The 23826-nt window shown below is 49.7% G+C and overlaps 1 protein-coding gene across 5 annotated transcripts in view; it reads left to right on the plus strand.

Moving 5' to 3' along the window:
* POC1A (POC1 centriolar protein A) overlaps positions 1–16339 on the plus strand; it is a 146283-nt gene extending 129944 nt beyond the window's left edge. For 4 of the 5 annotated variants that reach the window (XM_006278011.4, XM_019490017.2, XM_019490014.2 and 1 more), the window contains exon 11: positions 8144–8428. In XM_006278011.4, coding sequence (XP_006278073.3) covers positions 8144–8242 — 99 coding nt within the window. In that variant the 3' untranslated portion in view covers positions 8243–8428. Of the gene's footprint in view, positions 1–8143; positions 8429–10075; positions 10150–16080 lie in introns of those variants that run through there. The other variant, XR_009456123.1, reaches the window with a different exon arrangement.
* The last annotated feature ends 7487 nt before the right edge of the window (positions 16340–23826 follow it).

The raw sequence follows: 23826 nt of genomic DNA on the forward strand, positions 1-23826 counted from the left end.
TTTAACGGCGCAGCTCTCGCTGCTGCAGCTGCCGTTGCCGACGTCGCTGCCGTTGCCCCGACTTCCCCCGTCGGACTGGGTACACGGGCCCCGCGGGCACGGGTCCCGCTCTCGGGGTTCCCTGCGGGCTTTCCCCACTTCCCTTCCGGGGCCGCCTTTTATCTCTGCCGGGCGGCGTCGCCCAGCCCCAGCTGTATATAAGCGCGGCTTACAAACCGCACTGGCGGTCACGTCACGCGTGTGTCCCTGCCTGTCCCGGCCTCTGCGTGGGGTAAGTAAATGGTTACTTCCCCCCTGGTTCGGCCCCGGGGTACCCTTCTAACCCCGGTGTCCCTGGGACAGACTGGACTAGTAAGAGGTGCACATAGAGATAAACCCAGAGCAGCTAGGTAGTACTGAGAAGACTGGAGGCAGAGAGGCCACATGGAGCTGTGTGTTGCTGTGTGTGGAGAGCCAGGATCCATGGTATTTTCTTCTGGCTTTGTTTATTACTAAATAGCTTAACTAAAGAGTGGCTGGGACTGGTTACTTCCAAACCAGCAAAGACAATCCTGCAGAGAAATAGACCATATCTTTGAAAGTGCCACCCAGATATTCCACAACAACAAACTACCCTAGAAGAAAAAAAAAACCCTTTGCTGACCACACATCCTTGGTTGTCACCTACCACCCCACATTTGAACCTATAAGAAGGCTCAAACAACCAAAGCATAGATTTGAAAAGAAATCAGGCCTTGAGCAAAATATTCCTGGCCCTTCCCCCCCACTCTCTGCTCTTGGTCTTTAAACACCCCCCAAACATTGTCAGACTCATCATCAGAAGTAAACTTACTGTTGATCAAAATGCACTGAGTAATCGCTCCCTTTCTAACTTCACAATCCTCATGCTGAAAAGGAATCTATACCTTAAGGCAGGGCTGGGAACAGAAATTCATAGCTTGACTGAACACTTGAAAATCTTGACTTAACAAAAGCAGTGGCTTTATGGCTCATTACAATTTACCAATCACTTCTACTGATCTCCCTGCATTCTACAGGTAATAATGACCCTCTTCCTTCTTCCATGGTCTTGGTCTTCCACTATCTAGATTGTCTGTACAACTTCATGTCTATTGTTCCTATTTCAAATGCTTCCTCCGTTCCCTAAAGCAGATTTATATAAAGTTAAACACAGACTTTTTTTTTCCTTTCTGTTATTTAACTTGGCGTGTGTCTGCTTTTTTCTCAGATCTGATAAAAACCACTTTATGCCTGCACTTGTGTCCAGGAATTCCCCCAATTTTGCAGTTGGTTTAATAACAGACATCACAAAAACCCTTTACTTTTCATACATTTTTTGGGCTATCATGGCTACAACGTACACGAAACCTACTAAAACAGAAGTATATATCATTCTTTTCCTGATAGTCTATATTTGTATGTGTGGGTCTTAGATACCTTAAAATCAGGGTCAGAAGTTCTGTTGCAGTCAGACTTGTGTTAGTTCTTTTTAAAACAGTCCATTTCTTGTTAGTTTCTTTTCTTATTATAACTATTCTTACACAGGTTTATCTGCAATGAACCATCAAGGACAAAAAATGTTACTTAGTTTACTTGTAACTACAAGAACAGGATTGTCTATAGATATTTAGAAGTGTATAACATATGGTTATATCAGATACCTGTGGATGTGGGATGCTTGTCTTTGAACTCTGACCTAGTTGAACAAGAACAGGAAACTGAAAAAAATCTAGGTTAGTGTTGGTTGACCATTCTGCCTTAGCCCACCATGAAAAACAAATTCTTAATGAACATTTGTGACTATGAATGAGTTTAAAAATTATTAGAAAGAATAGAAAAGAAAATGTGTCACTTTCTTTGGCATAGGATATTCTGCCTCCAAGTGTCTTGTACTTTAATAAATATTGATTTCGTAAAACAAAAAATCTTAGATAATTAAAAACTTGTGTGTGCAAGAATGTGGATAATTGTGAAAAAAACTTGAAAGGAATGGTATTAAATCTCTTTGTCTTTTCTTTTTTTCCATGGAAAGTCTTAAATTCTGCTAATTTTTTTAAATAAATATTTATTGAACAGATTGTAAAGATATTTCTTGGCAGCTTCCAAAGTGCTTCCTAAAACAATTTTTACACAGGGTGCAATTTCTTCCCTATCTTTGTCTTTAGTTACATTATCTTTCTGCCTATATGTGAAGTATGCCTTAAATTCCTAACCCCAGTTTATTAAACTTTTTCTGCATAACATTCAGGGTCAGATCCTATCCAACCTGTTCAGCATTTAAGTGGGCATATGTGCCTAACTGCAACTTTCCTGTTCAGGTCCCTGAAAAATAGTTAAAGCAACTATTTTTGCGGAGTAGCTTAATCTTCCCCTTAAAATTGGGTTCCGTCAGAAGCTGTGCTGACAAGCTGGTGAGCTTGGAGATCTCATGAGGATGCACTGCAGTCAGTGGGGAGTGTCTGCACCCTCTTGCTCTGCCCTCCTAGATCCACTGACATCATTCTACAGAACTTTAAGTCTTGAGTGCAACCTTGTGTAAAGTGAAATCTAATTTATTATGGCTGGAGATATTTTTTCTCATTTAGATTTAATTATGATAGGTATTACATTCTAAAAGAAACAGTAATAACCCATCTCAGCTTAGTGGGGGTGAAGTTCCTTTCACCTACCATAAAGGGCTCTATTTAAAAGTAAAAGAAAACAAAAAAAGAAAAAAAAAATCCTATAAAACTGTACAAACTATTAATTAAACCAAAGCAGCCTCTGGGGTATAACTTTTTAAAGTACTTGCTTTTGGATAGTTCTAATCTTTTCCTTACTTCCTGGGACTATTAGGTTTTGGGCCAAGATCTTGTACATTTGTACTGTGGAGATTTCAATTTTTTACAGATCCCAAGTTTTAAGCAAAAATTATAGAAATGCTTATGTTTCACTTAGTAACTTAATACTTTTATTAGGTTTATTGCAGTTAAGACTGTAGAAGTTTGAGCAGAGATCATTGTTTCATTAGCAATGAAGTAAGTCAAGCACAAACTTTCTAACAATCAAATTTGTGGTTTGGATACCTGGTTTTCTTTTGTAATACTCTACACCCTGTAGAGTATGTATATCTAATTCTTTTTTAAAAGAAACTTGACACTTCCTATTGTTCTTTCAATCAGATTCTGGAAAAAAACATTATTGCAATATTTTATCAGTTTGGGTTTTAAATGGAATACCAGAATTTCTACCTCTATTCATTATATACACCAAGTATATACTGGTGTATATACATTATATACTGACCAAGTCCCAGTCTAGGATCTGTGTTTTATAAACCCAGAACATATCCTCTCACCATTGAAAGTTTCTGCTTCTAACCTGGTTAGATGTAATGTGGGTACAAAACTTCCGCTGAATCCAGTTGAGCCAGAATTTCACTTGTTGGATTCACAGATCTCTTTCATCCTGTTACAAGGGGAAGAGAGAGGACTCAGGCAACTATAGGCCAATCAGCCTAACCTCCATCCCAGGGAAAATCCTGGAAAAGCTCATTAAAGAATCTATGTGCAATACCGTCAATGAGTGTAAGATTTTGAATGACAGCCAGCATGGCTTCATCATCTCCTTCTACAAACAGGTCTCTTGCCACCTGCATATGGGGGTGAGGGTTGATGTTATATACCTAGACTTCCAAAAGGCTTTTGATCTAGTATCCCATGATATCCTTGTGGAAAAATTGGAAGATTGTGGGCTTAACTGCTCAACAGTTCAGTGGGTGGGAAACTGGCTGCATGGTAGGACCCAGAGAGTTCTCACCAGGATGACACAGATCCATTTAGGAGAAGTGGTGTCCCTCAGGGTTCCGTATTTGGACCAGTGCTTTTCAACTTCTTTATCAATGATTTGGATGTGGGGATGAAAAGCTCACTGGCCAAGTTTGCAGATGACATCAAGTTATGGGGGAGTGTGGTCATGCCAGAAGATAGGTTGCAGATACAGGCGGACCTGGACAGGCTGGAGAGTTAGGCAGACCGGAACCAGATGAAGTTCAACACTCAGAAGTGTAAGGTGCTCCATCTGTGGGCAAACAATCCCCAACATACCTACAGGTTCAGTGGCGACAATTTTTCTTGCACCACGGCCAAAAGGTAGCTAGGGGTAGTGATCAATCATCACATGAATATTAGCCGGCAGCGCGATTTTGTGGCTAGCAGGGCAAGCAACATGCTGGCATGCATTAACCATGGCATCTCATGCAAAACTAAGGAAGTGATACTCCCACTGTACTCCAAAATGGTGAGACCACAGCTGGAGTACTGCGTCCAGTTCTGGGCACTGCACTTTAACAAGGACATGGAAGACTTGAGCAGGCTCAGAGAAGAGCCACCTGTATGATCAGGGACTTGCAAGACAAGCCATATGAGGAGAGGCTGAGGAACTTGGACCTCTTCAGCCTACAGAAGAGAAGGTTGCGAGGGGACTTGGTAGCAGCTTACCACTACATCAGGGGAGTACATCAAGAATTTGGTGCAGATCTGTTCACCAGGGCACCCTTGGGGAATACGAGAAGCAATGGATACAAACTCCTGAAAGGCTGCTTCTGGCTCAAGTCCAGGAAAAACTCCTTCACATTCAGGGTGTCCAGACTGTGAAATAAACTCCCTCCAGTGGTGGTGCAGTCACCTACTCTGGAAATCTTCAAAAGGAGCCTGGACAGTCACCTCACTGGGTCACTTAACCCCAGTTGTCTTTTCCTGCCTAGTGCAGGGGGACTGGACCCAATGATCTACAAGGTCCCTTCCAGCCCCTAACAGTCTATGAAACCTTTCAGCTTCCTTGGCCCAAATGACAAAAACAATTTAGGAAAATGAATCAAAAAGAGATACTAGAAAAATGAGGAAAGGAAGCTTAAAATAATGCATGACTAATGGTTTTAGTGAATGTTTTCCTTTATTATATGTCAGTTTATTATTGCAAATTCATTTATATTAAGAAAGAACTTGTGTAACAGAGGTAAACGCTGGTCTACATTTGTGAATGGGAGATTTCTTTTCTGCTGGTTAAGTCTTGTGACTGTCCACATGAGTTCAGTTTCTGACACTGTTAGAGAAGTGTGCTCTTGTACCAATAGCTTGAGGAAGATAATAGAACAATTCCAGTATAGCGTCTTACCTTTTGCACCATAGTTTCATAGTTGGTAGGGTTGGAAGGGACCTGAGCAGATCATCAAGTCCGACCCCCTTGCCATGGCAGGAAAAAGTACTGGGGTCAAACAACCCCAGCGAGGTGTTCATCTAACCTCCTCTTAAAGACCCCCAGGGTATAACACCATATTTCTGGTGTTAGTGTTATGGGAACATGCTGGTGGAATGTTATAATATCTTCACTTTAATCAATGAATAAGTTAAAACTAGCAATTCTTCAAGTTAATTTTTCATGAGACATTTATGGCCTCCTTGGTGACCTGAGGCTCATCAGTTCCTCTGGCCAGGTCCACATCAACAAGGAAATGCCCTTGCAGCAGCACAAATTTGTGTCGCTACTTTGTGCCACAGTGCATCCCCACCCTTGTGCTTTGCAGTGGGAGACATTGTCCCACTGTTGCGTGTGCTGCAGGGGAAGCTGGCTCTGGGGTACAGGGTGCCTCTGTAGGGCTAGCCATCTTCTACCCTGTGCGCTGGCCAGCTGGAGAACAGCATATAGAGATGGGGGAGCAGGCAGCCTACTCCCCTGTCTGAAGGCACACTGTGCCTCAGCACAGGTGCTTCACATGCCTCAGCATGGGGGCTACGCAGTGGATCTCCCATGCTGAGGCACACGAAGACAGGGGAGCAGTCAGCCCAAGGCTGCTTACTCCCCTGTCTTGAAACACACTGTTCCTCAGCCAGGCAAGGATCAGCTGGCTGGGGCACAGGATGACTCCGCACGGGGGCTCCACAGTGCATGGAGATGGGGGAGCTGCCTGCTTCCCTGTCCCTGTATTTGTCCTGGTGTTCACCACTTTGGTGTGGTTTGTGCCCCTTTTTTCCCAGGTTTTTTGCTACCGAGAAATCCTGGTAGTGAATTTTGCCCTGACACTGCAAATCAGAAGTTCTGCACACTGATGAATGTGCAGCTCATGCCGTTTGTGGCACTGAAAAGAGGTTTGCAGAACCACAAATTACACTTGCCTGCATGTCTACATCCAGCCTCTCTGTATGTCAGTTTCACCATCTGTAAATTGAGAATAAGGATACTGATCTCCATTTGTAAAGTTATTTAAGACCTAGCAGTAAACTCTTTGCTGATTTACAAAATAGAGTGATAAGTAGTGATTTATCCTAGTTCCTCTTTTTTAATGCTACTTTAAATCAAACTTGCAACACAAGTTTTTGGTTTCTGCTTCAATGGGATGGATGGGCTGGGGAGAGCTCTGGGCAATGCCTGCCAGCTAGCTCGGTTCCAAAGCAGCAGCAGGAGATGTGGATTCAAAGCCCTTCTGCGTTATGGTGGGTTTAGATCCTGGGTCCTGAAAATTGTTCCTTAGCCACTGGACTATTGGGCTAGAAAGTGGGAGTGCTGTAACTAAAATGTCAGGACCTTCCTGGCTTTACATGCATACTTCAGAGATTCTCTTTTACAGGGCAGTAGCCCAGCCTGAGCAACACCCTTCTGAGCGTGCTCAGTCGGCCTGCACCTTTAGTGCCAAGCACTGCAGCTTTAGTGCCAAGCACTGCAATTATGTGGTAGTGTATGGTTTGTTTAGGCATGTGAAATAAAATAGGATTTAACCCCAAGGCTAGGTACAGAAATTACACATAAACACACACCAGTGATCAGAAACCAGTTCAAATCCATAATACAACAGAAGTTCAGTGCACATAAACCTTTTTCAAAATAGCCAAAACTGGTTTAAGATGTACCCAGATGGATATAGTATCAGGCTTAACTGGTTTAAGTTAAATCAGGTCATTAAACTTCTGTCCCAGATCCTTTCCAGATTCAAAGTTAACTCTCAGTACCCCAGTGTTCCAGGATGATTTGCACCTCCCCCACAAATCCCCCCTTGCAGAATGGGTGCACTAGCCTTGGCTCAAGCTGTCTGCTCCAAGTGAATAGGGAGGCATGCTCTAGTGTTCCCTGGCTTCTGGCCTGAACCACTGCAGGCATGTGGTTGCATTTCTGGAATGAATATCTGTTCACTTGCTTATTAGTTCAATCTACATAGCATAGACCAGTCTGTGAGTAGTGTATCAATTCAGCCTCAGGCTTTTTGACTGTCTGTACTTAGCCTAAATGTATTGATATTGAAATTATCAAGTATAATGAACCAGACTGTTCTGGAGTCCTTGAAATATCATTTTACCCTGCTGACTACTTTTGATTACTTCAAAAATGTTCAGTATAGTTTTTCAGCAGAGTTGTATTTCTGGGTGGTGAATTGTGATTTCTGTGTACACCGTATCTGTCTTAAGTGTTCAAATGACAAAGTTCTTTATGACAAAGATATAGCTTTCATTTATAAGGTATTACTCAAATAGTAGGCATACATACAAGGTAAGAATTACCAAGTAAATCAATTTTTCATTGTTTTTGGAGTTGTATCTGTTTTTGACTAATTGGTTTTCTTTGCCTACTGTCATTAAAAGTTTTGTATGTTTATTTCATAATTCAGTAACTCATTTTTCAACTAACTTCCCAAAAATCCGGAAAACAAGAAATGATTTGGGAAATAGGATGTGAAATCCAAGATAACAGGCTGAAAAAAGGGAATAGTTACTCCGAACTTCTGTATGCGTTAGGTAATAGCCTTCTTCATAGGTTCTCAAGTAATTGACATTTTAGAAAGGAGGAAGGGGTTATATATAAAGAGGGATAGCACCCCATGAAAGGAAGGGGACAGGCATAGTGAAAAGAAAATATGTGGACACACTGCTATGGCTGTGGCATACTTTCATTGAGGACATATTTTCCATAGAGCTCAGAACTCAACAGCTCTCCTTACCTGCAGTAGAGGTTCCTAAGTGTTGAACCCTTCTGAGAAGTCTGACTTGGGAATGTGGACCTGGAATGGCTTGAGATAAAAACATATTTAGCAGCTGAAATAAAGAGTGAGTCAATTAGTTTACACTTATCTTCATACAGTTTTCTTATGAGCACTTTTTATTTCTTTCATTTGCAGACTGTTTCCATTCTAGAACAGAGACTGACGCTAACAGAAGACAAACTGAAGGAGTGTCTTGAGAATCAGCAGAAGATCATTCAAAATAAAATGAATTAATTAAGCGGTAGCCAGTAAAGCTGAAATTGTTTGTTTTTTAAATTTGTGTTTGACATTTTTTGTGTGAATGCATTTAACATAGGACATTTCTTATTTTTTGGAATGCACAATTATTGGTATCTGTAAAAATATGCAATTTTATTACTTTAAGAATAAAATCCTCTTTTTATTTTACTAAATACAAAATTATTTGTGATCCTTTGTGTACACCACCTGCTATGATAGTCTAAGTATTGTTTGTGCAGCATATGATTCCCCAACTTTGTAGAGTTGCTGATGAGTTAAATCTTTCAAAAAGAAAACTAAAATGTGAAAATCTGGAATTGTGAATGTTGTTCTGAGGCATGGGGGAATGTTCTCAGCCAGCATCTGGCTTGCTGTTGCTCTCAATGTGTAGGCTGCTGGGGTCTGTGTGTTCTGGAAGACTGACACTAGCAAGCAGTCTTCCTGATTCCAGAAGCAATGCAGGAAGAATTACTTGAATTTGTGTTGGTGTGGGGTGTCACAGGATGGGGTCCCTAAGGATAGCCGTGTTACCCCTAAGGCCCCTCGACCATGCCAGTTCGACCGAATGGGCACCCTATATTCTCGCCCGCCATGTCTTGATGTAATTATAAAGAAAGGGAGGCTGCCTTCAAGTCCCCTTTGACACGGTTCTGATAGACCCTCTGAACCCCGTGGGTTCCTGGACCCCTTGTGGGTCCCGTTTCACAATGGATGTCTTGGGACACCCCAGCCTTATGGGCTATATGCATGGCTCCAAACCGCCCCTTTACCACACCCCAAGCCTTACAGATGGTATTGACACAACGTCCCTCCGAGGCCTTGGTTTCACTCGGCCTTCAGGTCATTACAGGGCTCTCCGTGGCCCTGTCTCAGTCTCTGTGCCCACTCTGGTGCTGGGGTCTGTTCCCCCCCAAACACTGCGCCCTCTGGCACCAGGGCCTATGCATCCCAAATACTGCGCCCTCTGTGGTGCTGGGGCCTGTGCATCCTGAATACCGCGCCCTCTCTGGCACTGGGGCTTGTGCACCCCAAATACCGTGCCCTCTCTGGCACTAGGGTCCCTACACTGTAGTGGGCCCAAATGAGGCCTCCTCCTTCCCCAATAGCCTCACCCAAACCACCAGTGTTATAAACAAAAGTAAAAAATGCAAGCCCCTAGTCTATACCATAACTCAACTGCACAAGGTGCACTCTGCCCCTTAACATTACCAGGAGCAGAACTTAGGCCTCTTCCCTTCACTTCCTCTAAGAGGGCTCCTTCCACCTTGGCCGCTGGCAGAGAACTGCCTTCCCTAGTTCCAGCCTGGAGTTTATATGGGCCCAGAGCCCTGCCCCCTTCTGGTCAGGTGACCAGGTGCAGGTGCAGGCTAATTTGCTCACTAACCTGTTGCCCTGGTAACCTGCACCTGGGCTTCTGCCTGTCTCTTTGGTCTTTCCCCAGGCAGTTTCTGCTCTTCTAGGAACAGACACCTTAGTGCTCTGCAACATGGAGTTGGTTAATTTAATAGAGTATGGAGCTAATGGGAGACTTCCCCACCCAGAGCATATGTATTACAATCATTATGGGGATGTCTTAAGTGAGGAGTCCAACTTTCGCCTGCCACATCTTGATGTTGGAAGAAGTTTTCTATTGGGAGGAGTTAAGTTTAAACACCACTTGACCCCGAGATCTAGGACTGGTTTCTCCAGGACCTCCAACCTCCCATCTAACCCAGCTTTTAGTACCTCTCAGAAATTCAGCCAACTTTCATTAAACTAAAACTCACAGTGACCTTTCTTTTCAGAAATTCTCTTTTATTTATTACGTTTCTTTTCTTTGTGTTTTAGGTTCACTCAGGCCTTGCCTAAGGAGCGACAGGCTCCACTACCCATGAGCTGCCATACTGCTTTGTCTGATTCAGGTAAGTCTATCGTACAGTCTCTTTAGGGATAAACCCGTTCTTTCTTGGAAAAAAAAATAAAGGAACTCAATCCAAACTAAATGGAACAAAGCCCTGACATGCTGGAATCTCTATACTGCTCACTTTCCTCTGGATATATATAAGTCCAATAGTGTCCTGCCCCTTTAACCTGGCAAACTGCGTCAGGTATCTTGATTCATGAGTCTGCAGACATTCATGGACACTGGCTTGGCGTATTCCCCCAAACGAGTGAAAGGAAAAGGAAAGGTTTTAGTTGCTTCAGTAGAAGCTCAGCCGCCTTCTTCTCTGGTGTGGAGCTCCGTTGTCCCCACTGCGCTCCTGGCAGTGCTTTAGCCAGCCAGTTTCTCCCAGCTTATTGTAGCTCCTCACAGCTTCTTAGCCAGCTGGCTGCTGGCTCATTGCTGCTGTGGCCATCCCATCCGTTCTCTGGGATTCCAGGACTTCTCTCTTCCCCCTTATCCGGGTCTCTCTTCTCCCTTTTTTCATTCCAGGGATGCTCTAGCTTTACGGAGCAGCTGCTCTGGAGCTTTACGGAGCAGCTGCTCTGGAACTGTGGCTCCTGGGAAGCATTTTTTTTCCTTTGCCAGCTCCTGGCAGCACTCAGTAAATACCTCAAATCATGTATTACCGTGCCAGTGATTTGACTAGCGGTGACTGCCTCTGCCTCCAAAACCTCCCGCCACCACTGCAGAGCTGTGCTTAGAGCTGTGCGGTCGGCGGCAGCGGCGCAGCGCGGGATGGTGGTGGGGATGGCTGCGTGCTGCCCAGCCACCACCATGCTGCCGCTGCTGCCCAGCAGCTGGCCACACAGCTCCAAGCACAGCTCCATGGCAGCGGTGGGAGGTTTTGGAGGCAGAGGCAGTCACCGCTGGCAGCGTGGTGGTGGCCAGGCCTCCAGGTAAGCGGCACCGCCACGTGCAGACTCCAGCCCTGCCCCCCCTCCCACCCCGCGTATAGTTGAATTTGCACAAGTTAAATGCACGTATGATGTGACTGACCTGTATTTGGTTATTCAGCACCCCGCATTCCCCATGGGTGCCAGATAACAGAGCTTTTGCTGTACCAAATCTTGATGTGTAGTCATGCTCTATAAGGTCACTACAAACAGATTTTGCAGCCCCTTTATTTGTCTGAGATGCCCTCATCTTGTAATAGTTCTTACATCAGTTTTCTGTCTTTTACTTGCTCTATGCCAAGTTTGCACACCTGCAGCTTGCCTCTGTTCACTTTATTCGTGAGTTTTTCTTTTTTATTTCTCAAGTTGTTCGGTTCACTAGAACCTTCTTACTTTCTACTTCGAGCTGTTCAGCCACTGCTTATTGTTATTTCCTTCTTTAAAATAGGATTTTTGCTCATTTGCATTTTTTTTATTTATTCCCTGCCTTATCAGGTCAATCAGCAGTCAGTGAAGCTCGATTTCCTCAAGCCTCTTTTTGCTGCCTTAGCTTAACTATAGCTTAGCATAACCATGGCGTAGCATAACTGGAACTCCTACATCCCCCTAACTTTTTTACTTTTTAAGAGGAGAATGCTTTACGTATCATCCTGGAAAAGCATAAGGCACAGAGCCCAAGGGACACAGTAGGCTAGATGCTGTTTAGTGATTACCTATTAACATTCCTCTGACCTGTTAATCTGTTTTGGACTGCTCTTTCCCTCAACCACCTTCTAGATTTCTTTGTCCAATTTTATCAGTCAGATGTATTTGAGGCTGAAGAATGTTCAGTCCCAAGACTGTAAATTAATTCTACTTGAAGGGGAGTAGAAAACTTCCAAGTTTTCTGCTGTATTTTAACATATGAATATACTATAGATATTATGTATATTACAGAAGTGTCTACATGTTGCCTTATAGTAATGTTGTTACTGCACCATGCTGTACCATACGCGTGGTGCATGATTATTTTTAGCCACTACTTCATCATAGTGGCACGCTAAAATGGGGAAGCACACTGCTATGGCAAAGAAACTGTTGGTCCACTACAGTGACATAGGGTGATGTATAGATGCACCTTATATTTGCATTTGTATATATGGAAGAATAATATAATAATTTCTCTATTATCATTACATTTTGTTTTATAGCATTTTCTAAGCAAGCCTTTTTGTAGCCTACATATTTGTTTGTATAATTGGTAATGTAAGCAAATTATAAACTAAGCATCATTATTATACATGGCAGTAGATAACTGCTGCAAGTTGATTTAAACTGAGTTCTATAGCTTTGTTTCCATTTAAAGCCCATATTTCTTGTTGAAACCTTATCTTTTTCTGGTATCTACACATATCATAGTACATCAGCAATATCACAGAGGTACAATCTGGGTGCATCTACAGGTATGCTTTAATGCACATTAGCCTATTTTAAAGCACATTAAATCATGTAGGGTAATGTGCATTATCACTTAAAAACCGTGCTCTTTAGTTAACGTGCATTGAGACAGACTAATGAGCATTTTCCCTAGTACCTCACAATGGAGGTACTAGATTTAATGTGCATTAATTAAAGTGCATTAATGCACATGTAGATGTGCCTGCACTTAGGACACATCTACACATGCAAGTAATGCTACTTAGACTTAAGTTACTGCATAGTAAATCAGCCCAGTGAATGCATCTACACGTGCACCCTGTTGGGAGCAACTTTAATGTTTATAGAATTAAGTAGATCCAGGGCTGCTCCTGCCCTGCTCTGACCTCCTGCAGCTGCCTGGATGCCAGGGGTCTCCAAGGGGGGATGGGCACAGCCTGGGAGGGACCTCCAGGGGGGCTAGGCAGGCACAGCTTGGCAGGGAATGCTGTTCCAGGAGCCTGTGGCAAATGTGCCATGGATGCTCCCTCTCCCCCCAGCAGTGGTGGACAGGGCACCATATCGGCGAGGTATCTGGACCACCTCCTCCGCCACCCCCTGTAGTAGGGCCCTTGGGCTGCTGCCTATAGACTCCAAGCCCACAGCGCTCCCCCAACACTACATGCACTCCAGATGGTTTCTCTGCATGCAACAGGCCCCTAGCTGCCTAGCTGGAAGGGCACTGCCTGTTGAATAAAGTTCTGTATTGCCTCCTGCCTCCCTGCTTGCTGCAGGGGGAAAACTCCAAAGAGCAGTGGGGAGCTTGGCTGGGTGGGAGGGGAGGCCCACACCTCCGTAGGGCCCCTGGCACCACATGTGCAGGCCAAGGGCGGCTGGGTGGGTGGGGTGACATGGGCATGGGTGGCTTTGGTGCCTGCAGCCCCTCCAAGAGCCCTCCCTGTGTGGGGCTTACAGGCTGAGCATGGCATGCCGTCCCGGCATTTGGTATTGGAGCTTGATGGCAGGGAGGTGGTTTGGCTCCTTACGGGGTGCCAGGGGATGGAGGCCCAGTACCTGGCTACATGCCAGTTGCCCCCTCTGGGGAAGAGCTGGAGCTAGCCATGGATGGGATCTGGGGCCCTCCCTGGCCTGTTCTCCCCATTCTGCATGTCCACAGTTGCTGGGGCAGGTTCCTGCCTGGGCTGCCCACTCTGGATGAGGAGGCCATGGGCAGGGAGCACACGTGCTGCCAGCCCAAGGGGCCCTCCTCCAGGGATTCCTCTTTGGGGTTGGAGCTCCAGTATGTTGCTGATGCTTGAGTAAATATGCTGCCCATGGCCTGGGTCTCTGGGAACAAGGATCTTGTCCAGCTCCCACATGCAGGGCATGGTCCTGCAGACTCCCCTGGACTGCCTGTTATGGGCCATGAGCCACACTCACTGTGCCCACAGGGTCTTCACTTTGACCCAGCACAGACTCCCGGAGCAGTTGTGCCCATGTTCTTTCACACAGGCTGCCATCTCCTCATAGATGTGAGCATTGGCTTGTGTGCCCTGGCTGAACTGCCGCTGCACCTCAGAATCACCCCATATCACCATGAAGTCTGTAGTCTCTCCTGCTGCCCAGTTGGGACCCTAGGCTGAGCGCCCTAGAGCCAGGGAGGCTACCATGTCCATAGGCTTCCTCTGCCAAGGACTGGAGGCAGGTACACCAGGAGGTCCCAAGAGCAAGGCCAGGGGCTTGCTCAAGTGCCAGAGCTGGTACATGCCCATGCCGCAGGGACACAAGGCCCAGGGGCCAGGAATCAGGCAGCAGAGTCTTCTAGCTCTGGCTACAGCTGTGTAGCACTTCTGATGCCCAGACAGGCCCAAGAAAGAAAACCCCAGTGGCTAGAAGCAGGCACCACCTGGCCCCAGGGACCAGAGGGCAGGCCAGGGGGCAAACGACCAGGTAGGGACTGCAGAGGAGTTGCAAATTTGCTCCTGGTCAGCATCTACACATGTGCTAATGCACATTAAATCAAATTCCTGTGGGCATTTTTACACATGTAAGCACCACAGCATTGGGTGCTAATAAAAGTGCATCAGCGCTGAGAAAATGGCGGCGGTGTGCTTTTGAACTAAAAAACATAGGGTGCATCCACACATGCAGGCATGTCTGCTTGCAGCAGCTCAGATAGAAGCAGCGGAAAATTTGAGCTGGGGCTTTTTGCCTCAGCACATGTTCCCGGACATGCACTTCGGTATGGGACAAATTGTGCCACTTCAGGCAAAATAACCCTTCCAGGCTCCTCCCAGATCTGCAGCCAGAAGGATCTAGAGCCTGGGGCTAGCACTTGTCCTGGCCCCAGAAGTATAAAAAGCTGCCCTTCGCTGGCCCCAACTGTATAAAAAGTTGCCTTGTGTTGGCCCCAACAATATAAGTACTGCATCCAGTTCTGGGCACCGCACCTCAGGAGGGATGTGGACAGCATTGAGAGGGTTCAGAGGAGGGCCACCCACATGATCAGGGGGCAGCAGGGCAGGCCCTGCGAGGAGAGGCTACGGGACCTGAACCTGTTCAGCCTTCACAAGAGAAGGCTGAGGGGGGATCTAGTGGCCTGTTACAAACTCATCAGAGAGGACCAGCAGGTATTGGGGGAGTCCCTGTTCCCCCCGAGCACTACCAGGTGTGACCAGAAATAGTCAGAAGCTGGCAGAGGGTAGATTTAGACTAGACATCAGGAGGCACTACTTCACTGTCAGGGTGGCTAGGATCTGGAACCAACTTCCAAGAGAAGTGGTGCTGGCTCCTACCCTGGGGGTCTTTAAGAGGAGGCTAGATGAACACCTTGCTGGGGTCGTTTGACCCTGGTGCTCTTTCCTGCCACAGCAGAGGATCAGATTTGATGATCTGTCAAGGTCCCTTCTGACCCTACAAACTATGAAATTATGAAACTATAAAAACCCACCCTAGCAAGCAGCTCAGGGCTACTCACTCTCAGGAGGCTCTGGGAGAGGAGCCTCTGGGAGGAAGCTGGCCAGGCCCTTTCCTGTCCCAGGCTGCTGCAAGCTTGGTCTCAGGAGCTTCTGAGGAGAAAATGGCTAGGCTCCTTCCTGCCTCTGGCTACTATTAGCTGCTGGCTTGGTCTCAGAGCTTTTGTAAGCTGACCACACCCCTTCCTGCCTTGGGTGACGGCTGCTGCTGCTGTTGTTGCCCCCCCAAGGGGGGTCCTCTGCTGCATGCTGCTATACCCCTCAGGGAGGGGCCCACTGCACTGCACTGCATCCCAGTTTTTGCACCCCTGTTCCTGTCTGCTGCCTAGCCTGCCACCAAGCCACAGTCAGGGAACAGTCTGGGGAGGGAGCCTGCGCTGCCTGTGGGCCTCTCCCCCACCATCACTGCCAAAGCCTAAAGGAACCTTGCTTGCCCCAGCTGCCTTGGCAGGCCACCCTCACCTTCACCTCCACTTTCACCAGAAGCACACCCTGAGTGGCTGAACTGGATGGCTCCTACCATCACTGCTGTTGCTGCTGCTGCCCCCTTTCAGGAGAGAGGGAGATTCCCTGCTGCACCACCTGACACCACACTTGCACTGGATCACTTCCTAATTGACTGACTGCTCCTACCCTCCCCCACAGCTACCTCACTGCATCTGATCCTGATTTGTCTTCCTGCTGACTGCTCTGCTGCTGAGTGACCAGCTGGAGGCCTGAGGGGCTTCTGGACAGATCTTCCACAATCAAAGCCCCTCCACTGCTCCAGCCATCTTTTACACCTGCCTCAGCAACCTTCTCTGTGTGTTTTTTGCCCTTGTGTGGTAAGTTCTGTGGTCCACTCCCCCTGACCTGGTGTTTGTTGCATGGCTGAGTAAGCCAGATCAAGTTCCCCCAGCCTTTGTGTGTGTGTGTTGGGTTTTTTTTTTCCCTTCCCCCCAAATTCTCAAAAGCATAGGCCTCCCGGTTTTTATCCTGTAGGACTGTGGCTCAGTGAGCTTCAACCCCCTTCCTCCCTTCCTCCCTATCCCCCTTCTGCCCCACAACCCCAGTCTGCCCCTATTAGATTCACCAGCCCCATGGGATATTTTGTTTTTCATTATTGTCTTCCCTGCCCTTATGTGAAACAGTGGCAGGGCAGGAATCTTCTGGGGGGGACAGATGCCCCTGCAGAGCTTCCTCCAGCCCCCACTATGGGGGTGGATCCCAGCCAAGCCCCCAAGAGGATGCATGCCCCTGCAGCCTCCACCCTGGAGGGAGAGTCCAACCACCCTCCTCCAGGGGTGGAGAAGCCTGCAACCTCTGCTGCAGGGGCAGGTGGGACTCTGGTAAGGAGCCAACAGGGCCAGGGGGTTACCCCTGGCCAGGTGCCGCCACCCCACCCCCGGACAGGTTCCCAAGCCCCCTCTCCCATCATCAAGGACCAAGGGCAAGGGCAGTGGGAAGGGCTCCTCTTCAGCCTCCACAGCTGGGGGTGGGAAGAGCAAGAGTCCTGCCACAAAGCCTAGACCACCAGTGCCTGAGGGAACCAGGTGCACTACACTATGGTGTCGTATGGTCAAGGGCCTGCAGACCAAGCCCTACGAGGAGAGACTAGAGAACCTGGACCTTTTCAGCCTCCGCAAGAGAAGGTTGAGAGGCGACCTTGTGGCTGCCTTTAAGTTCATCACGGGGGCACAGAAGGGAATTGGTGAGGATTTATTCACCAAGGCGCCCCCGGGGGTTACAAGAAATAATGGCCACAAGCTAGCAGAGAGCAGATTTAGATTGGACATTAGGAAGAACTTCTTCACAGTTCGAGTGGCCAAGGTCTGGAACGGGGTCCCAAGGGAGGTGGTGCTCTCCCCTACCCTGGGGGTCTTCAAGAGGAGGTTAGATGAGCATCTAGCTGGGGTCATCTAGACCCAGCACTCTTTCCTGCTTATGCAGGGGGTCGGACTCGATGATCTATTGAGGTCCCTTCCGACCCTAACATCTATGAATCTATATACTAACCAGCACACCCGCTCAGCCTGTCCCTGGCCCTAGCTCAGGCCTTACCAACATGGCCCCCCAGGGGAGGAGCCGCAGCTATGCACAGGCAGTTGCGGGGAGACCTGAAGCCGGGGGGGCCTGGACCCTCCACTGCCAGCCCTTCCAGCTCAGGCAGCGGGGCCCCCCTTCCAGCACTCACCTGCAGGCATGGAGTGAAGTGACAACTGCCCAAGTGGGAGAACCAGCACTTTGAGACCTGGGTACAGGGCCTAACTCGGGTAGTGGGGGCCCCCAAGATCGTGGTGGCCTCCTGCTTTCATGGCAAGGGGGTCTTTTTCCTTGCCTCAGAGGCCACTGCACAAAAGGCAGTGAAGAGGGGGTTTATGGTGGAGGGTGAGTACGTCCCCCTCGAGCCTCTAGAAGAGCTGGGGACCAAGGTGGTCCATCCTTCCCTATATCCCCAGTTGGACACTGCTCCCCCAGCTCCAAACCCTGGGTAGTTATCTCTCCGGTGGTGGCCCTTTCACTGGGGTGCCAAGACCCTGGCCTCCGCCACGTGTGCTCTTTCTGTTGCCAGGTCATGATCCAGCTGATGTTTCATAGTTTCATAGATGTTAGGGTCGGAAGGGACCTCAATAGATCATCGAGTCCGACCCCCTGCATAAGCAGGAAAGAGTGCTGGGTCTAGATGACCCCAGCTAGATACTCATCTAACCTCCTCTTGAAGACCCCCAGGGTAGGGGAGAGCACCACCTCCCTTGGGAGCCCGTTCCAGACCTTGGCCACTCGAACTGTGAAGAAATTCTTCCTAATGTCCAATCTAAATCTGCTCTCTGCTAGCTTGTGGCCATTATTTCTTGTAAACCCCGGGGGCGCCTTGGTGAATAAATCCTCACCAATTCCCTTCTGTGCCCCTGTGATGAACTTAAAGGCAGCCACAAGGCCGCCTCTCAACCTTCTCTTGCGGAGGCTGAAAAGGTCCAGTTTCTCTAGTCTCTTCTCGTAGGGCTTGGTCTGTAGGCCCTTAACCATATGAGTGGCCCTTCTCTGGACCCTCTCCAGGTTATCCGCATCCTTCTTGAAGTGTGGCGCCCAGAATTGCACGCAGTACTCCAACTGCGGTCTGACCAGCGCCCTATAGAGGGGAAGTGTCACCTCCTTGGACCTATTCGTCATGCATCTGCTGATGCATGATAAAGTGCCATCGGCTTTTTTGATGGCTTCGTCACACTGCCGACTCATGTTCATCTTGGAGTCCACTAGGACTCCAAGATCCCTTTCCACTTCCGTGCCACCCAGCAGGTCATTTCCTAGGCTGTAGGTGTGCTGGACATTTTTCCTCCCTAGGTGCAGCACTTTGCATTTCTCCTTGTTGAACTGCATTCTGTTGTTTTCTGCCCACTTGTCCAACCTGTCCAGGTCTGCTTGCAGCTGTTCCCTGCCCTCCGGCGTGTCCACTTCTCCCCATAGCTTTGTGTCATCTGCAAACTTGGACAGAGTACATTTCACTCCCTCGTCCAAGTCACTGATGAAGACATTAAAGAGTATCGGTCCAAGGACCGAGCCCTGCGGGACCCCACTGCCCACACCCTTCCAGGTCGAAACCGACCCATCTACCACAATTCTCTGGGTGCGACCCTCCAGCCAATTCGCCACCCACTGGACTGTGTAGTCATCCAAGTCACAGCCTCTTAACTTGTTCACCAGTATGGGGTGGGATACCGTATCGAAGGCCTTCCTGAAGTCTAAGTATACGACATCCACCCCTCCTCCTGTGTCCAGGCATTTCGTAACCTGGTCATAAAAAGAGACTAGATTGGTCAGGCACAATCTGCCTGCCACGAACCCATGCTGGTTTCCCCTCAGCATAATTTGTCCTGCCAGGCTCTCACAAATGTGAGCCTTGATAATTTTTTCAAAGACTTTGCCAAGGATGGAGGTGAGACTGACTGGCCTATAGTTGCCCGGGTCCTCCTTCCTCCCCTTTTTGAAAATGGGGACCACGATGGCCCTTTTCCAGTCCTCCGGGACTTGGCCCGTGCGCCACGAGCTTTCAAATATTCCCGCCAGTGGCTCTGCAATGACGTCGGCCAGTGCCTTCAGCACCCTCGGATGGAGCTCATCCGGGCCTGCCGACTTAAAGGCATCCAGTTCTTCCAAGTGACTCTGCACCATCTCCGGGTCTACGCATGGAAGTCTGGCGCCTTGCTGCTGCCTCTCTACAATCCTAGTGAGAGACTTGTCGTGCCCCTCGCTTAGGAACACTGAGGCAAAGAACTCGTTGAGGAGTTCAGCCTTGTCCCCCCTGTCTGTCACCAATTGTTTCTGCCCATTTAGCAGGGGTCCTATTCCTCCCTGGGTCTTCCTTTTACTCCCTACATATCTAAAAAACAATTTCTTGTTGTCTTTTACTTGGGTTGCCATCCCCAGCTCCATGGTAGCTTTGGCCCGTCTAACTGCCTCCCTACAAGCACGAGCAGAGGAGGTATATTCGTCTTTGGTGATCTCTCCCTGTTTCCACTTTTTATGTGCTCCCCTTTTGGCCCTTAGGCTGCCCTGGATTTCTGTGGTCAGCCAGGGAAGCCTCCTGGCCCCTTCCCGTCTTTTGCCTCGCTCGGGGATCGTCTTGCTTTGTGCCCGAAGGATCGTTTCCTTAAGGCACAGCCACCCTTCTTGGGCTCCCATCACTTCAAAACTCCTACTCTGCAGTGTGTCCTTGATGCAGCAAGGCTGGAGGCTGAGGGGTGGGTGCCTGGTAATTCCTTATCAGGGTGCCCTGGTGATTTTCTATACACTGGGGGACCTGCAGTGTTTCACGTACTGCGCCCCAGGGCACTTGCATCATGAGTGCCCCATGAGCCAGGCTGGGAGGGCATCTGTGGGTCCCACTGGAAAAAGAGGTGCCCCTACCACCAGTGCCCCACCCCCCACAGGCCCCCCTGGCACCCCAGCCACAACTACAAGCCCACCTGGGAGCTCAAGGGACCCCACCCCTCAACCAAGTCTAGTGGAGTCCCAAGGAGGGCACCAGCAACTGGGGGGAGAGAGGGAGCAGGGCCCCCCTGCCTCCAGTCCTACCCACACTGTGGCTGCCTCACCCCACAACCCTCACCTTCTCTTGCTGGAACCTGTCCACCTGAAGACCACCCCATGGCTGAGTGAGTGCAGGTCCCCTCCAGGCATAAAGGCAAGAGGAAGGCCCGGGCACAGCTGGAACCCTCTGATGTGGAGGACTCCTCTCCCCCTCCCAAGACCACCACACGAGGGGGGCGGGGAGGAGTAGCCGAGCCTCCAGGTGCCTCCCCAGCTGTGCCTGACACCCCGCCCCGGGAAAGATCAAACGGGTGATCCCCATGGAGGAGGTTTCGGGGCTGCTAGATAAGAGGAGGAGCAGGAGCCCATGGGGAAAGCCCTTCATTCTGCTGACCAAGGCCTACCCCCTGAAACCAGGGGCACCAAGGCTGAGGCCTGCCCAAAGGACAGCCTGGCGGCAGAGCCTCCTCCCTCTGATCTAGAGGATACAGAGGCCCTGGGGCTCACTCTGGTGAGTTCTGAGGGAGGAAATCCCCTTTCCCAGGACCCCGAGGCAGATGCCAGAGCTGCGCCAGTGCCTGGTGGGTCTCTTCCCTCCCCCTCCCAAGAAAACCTCACCTGCAGCCTTCCCTATAGTCCCACACCAGAGGGGGTCGTGGTAGGGCCCCCTAATCAACAGGCTGATCTCATCAGGGACCCTGCACAGACCTCCCAGGGCTCCAGCTCTACCCTACCATTTTGTGAAGGATCCCCACCTCCACCCTTACCCCCACCACTGTCCCAGGGGTCGGCAGAGCTCTCCCAACCCCAACCAGAGTCCGGGGTTTTAGCAGACTGGGTGGTTCAGGTGGTGCCAGAAGAGCCCTCTGAGCTCCAGGACCAGGAGGAGGGCACCCAAGAACCAGCAGGCTCCATGGAACCTGCAGACCTCTCGGTCCCAGCAGTCCCCAGGGGTGAGCTACTTGCATTTCTTGACCATGACTACACCTGTCAGTCCACCATCACGGTACAGCTAGTTTTGGCCCGCTGGGGAGATTTTGACAGCATCCTTGCCATTGCGAGGGGGCTGGCAGGGGAAGGCAAGGGGCACAAAAGTTGCAATGCCTGGATCAATAGGTGGGCCCGCCATTTCGTAGATGCCCTCTATGCATATGGGAGGGTGCTACGCGAACCGGCAGTCCCCACACCGAGCATTGAGATGTGTGAGGCCCCTGCTGAACCATCTATGCCCGCTCCCCCCGCCCCCTCAGCCATGAGGTCATTTAAGCTTGCAATCCTCAATGTCCACGGTACAGGAAGGGTCTCTGGAGGTGCCGGGTGCTCTCGTTCCTTCAGGCGGGGGGGGTACCCCATGGTATTCTTGCAGGAGACCCTGGCAACTCCAGCCGATTAACCAGATTGGCAGCTGGAGGGGGGAGGCAGGGTCTTTTTTAGTCACCACTCAGCCACCTCATCTGGGGTGGCCACCCTGTTCTCCCCGGGCCTGCAGCTGGAGGTTCTCCAGGACATTGAGGTGGTGCCGGGTCGTCTGCTGCACCTCTGGGTCCAGGTGCGGGGACTGGTCCTGAACCTTCTGAACAAGTATGCCCCTGCGAAGGACCCGGAGTTGGCGTATTTCTTCCACCAAGCAGCCACATACATCGGCACCCTTAACCCTCACGAGTGCCTGGTCCTTGGCGGGGACTTTAACGTCACCCTAGATGTGCGAGACCGGTCAAGCAAGGAGTGGAACCAGGCTGCCATGGGCATCCTCGGGGAGATCCTGGTGGATGTCTAGCATGCCTGTCACCCCACTGAAACCCCTGCCTTCACTTATGTGAGGGTGGGGGAGGAGCAGGCATGGCACTCCCAGTTAGACCGAGTTTATATCTCTGCTGCACTTTCCCCAGGCCCACCCCTCTGGCATCCGGCTGACCCCTTTCAGCGATCACCATCTTGTCTGGGCCCAGGCCACGCTGGGGCCTAGGCATCCAGAGTCAACCTACTGGCATTTCAATGCCAGCCTGCTGGAGATGTGGGTTTCAAGGAGTCTTTCCGGGACTTCTGGCTGGCCTAGTGGGAGCAACGGGCAGCTTTCCCCTCGGCTTGGAGATGGTGGGATGTGGGGAAGGCGCGTATTCAGCTTTTTTGCTGCGGCTACACTCGGGCACACCCAGCAGAGGGAGGTGGTCCGGGAACAGCTCAATTAGGAAGTGCTAGAGCTGGAGAGGCACCTGGCCACCGACCCAACCAACCCATTCTTCTGCGGAGTGTCGGGAGAGGTGGGAAGAGCTTTGTGCTCTGGACAACCACCATGCCCATGGTGCATTTGTCCACTCGTGCATCAAGCTCCTTTGGGAGATGGACTGCAGCTCCTGCTCCCTCTATGCCCTGGAGAGGAAACGGGGGGCCAAGAAGTACATCACCTGCCTTCTGGTGGGTGACGGCACCCCCCTCATGGATCCAGGCAAGATGCGCCAGTGCACGTGGGCCTTCTATGAAGAGTTCTCCTCCTTGAATCCAGCCAATGCCGAGGCCTGTCAGACCCTGTGGGAGGGACTCCCGCAGATCAGCATGGGTGACCAGGACCAGCTGGAAGCTCCTCTCACTCTGGCTGAGTTTTTGGCTGCCCTCCACTTGATGCCTGGGAACAAGGCTCCGGGCATTGACCGGCTGACCTTGGAGTTCTACCAGGCTTTCTGCGACGTCCTCAGTCCGGACCTTGCTGCGGTCTGGGCCAAATCTGAGGGAAGTGGGGAGCTCCTCCTGTCATGCTGGAGAGCAGTGCTGACCTTCCTGCCAAAGAAGGGAGATCCCCGCAACTTAAGGAATTGGTGTCCCATGTCCCTCCCCTGCACGGACTACAAGGTAGTAGCGAAGGCCATCTCACTGTGCCTGCGGTCCATGCTGACGGACATGATCCATACCAACCAGATGTACACAATGCCCGGACATTCCATCTTCGACAATGTGTACCTGGTTCGGGATCTCCTGGAGCTGGTGCTCCAGGACGGCCTGTCTTTCACCATCCTATCCCTGGACCAGGAGAAGGTATTTGACAGAGTGGATCATAGGTACCTCACAGGCATGCTGTGGGCCTTTGGCTTTGGGCCCTGCTTTGTGCAGGCTGTCCAGGTGCTGTACACCTCTGCAGAATGTTTGGTCAAGCTCAGCTGGACACTGACAGAGCCCATTCAGGAGAGGGGAGCGTCAAAGCTGTCCGCTGTCAGGCCAGCTGTACACCTTGGCCTTGGAGCCCTTCCTCATTCTCCTGCGGAAGCAGGTGGCAGGGTTGATGCTCCAGGAGCTGGTGGTGCAGCTGGTCCTGTCGGCATATGCCGGCGACATACTCCTCATGTTCCAGGACTCAGGTGACCTGGCGCAGGTGGAGGCCTGCCAGGCATT

Source organism: Alligator mississippiensis, chromosome 12 (genome assembly GCF_030867095.1).
Source record: "Alligator mississippiensis isolate rAllMis1 chromosome 12, rAllMis1, whole genome shotgun sequence".
In the NCBI taxonomy this organism is placed as follows: Eukaryota; Metazoa; Chordata; order Crocodylia; family Alligatoridae; genus Alligator; species Alligator mississippiensis.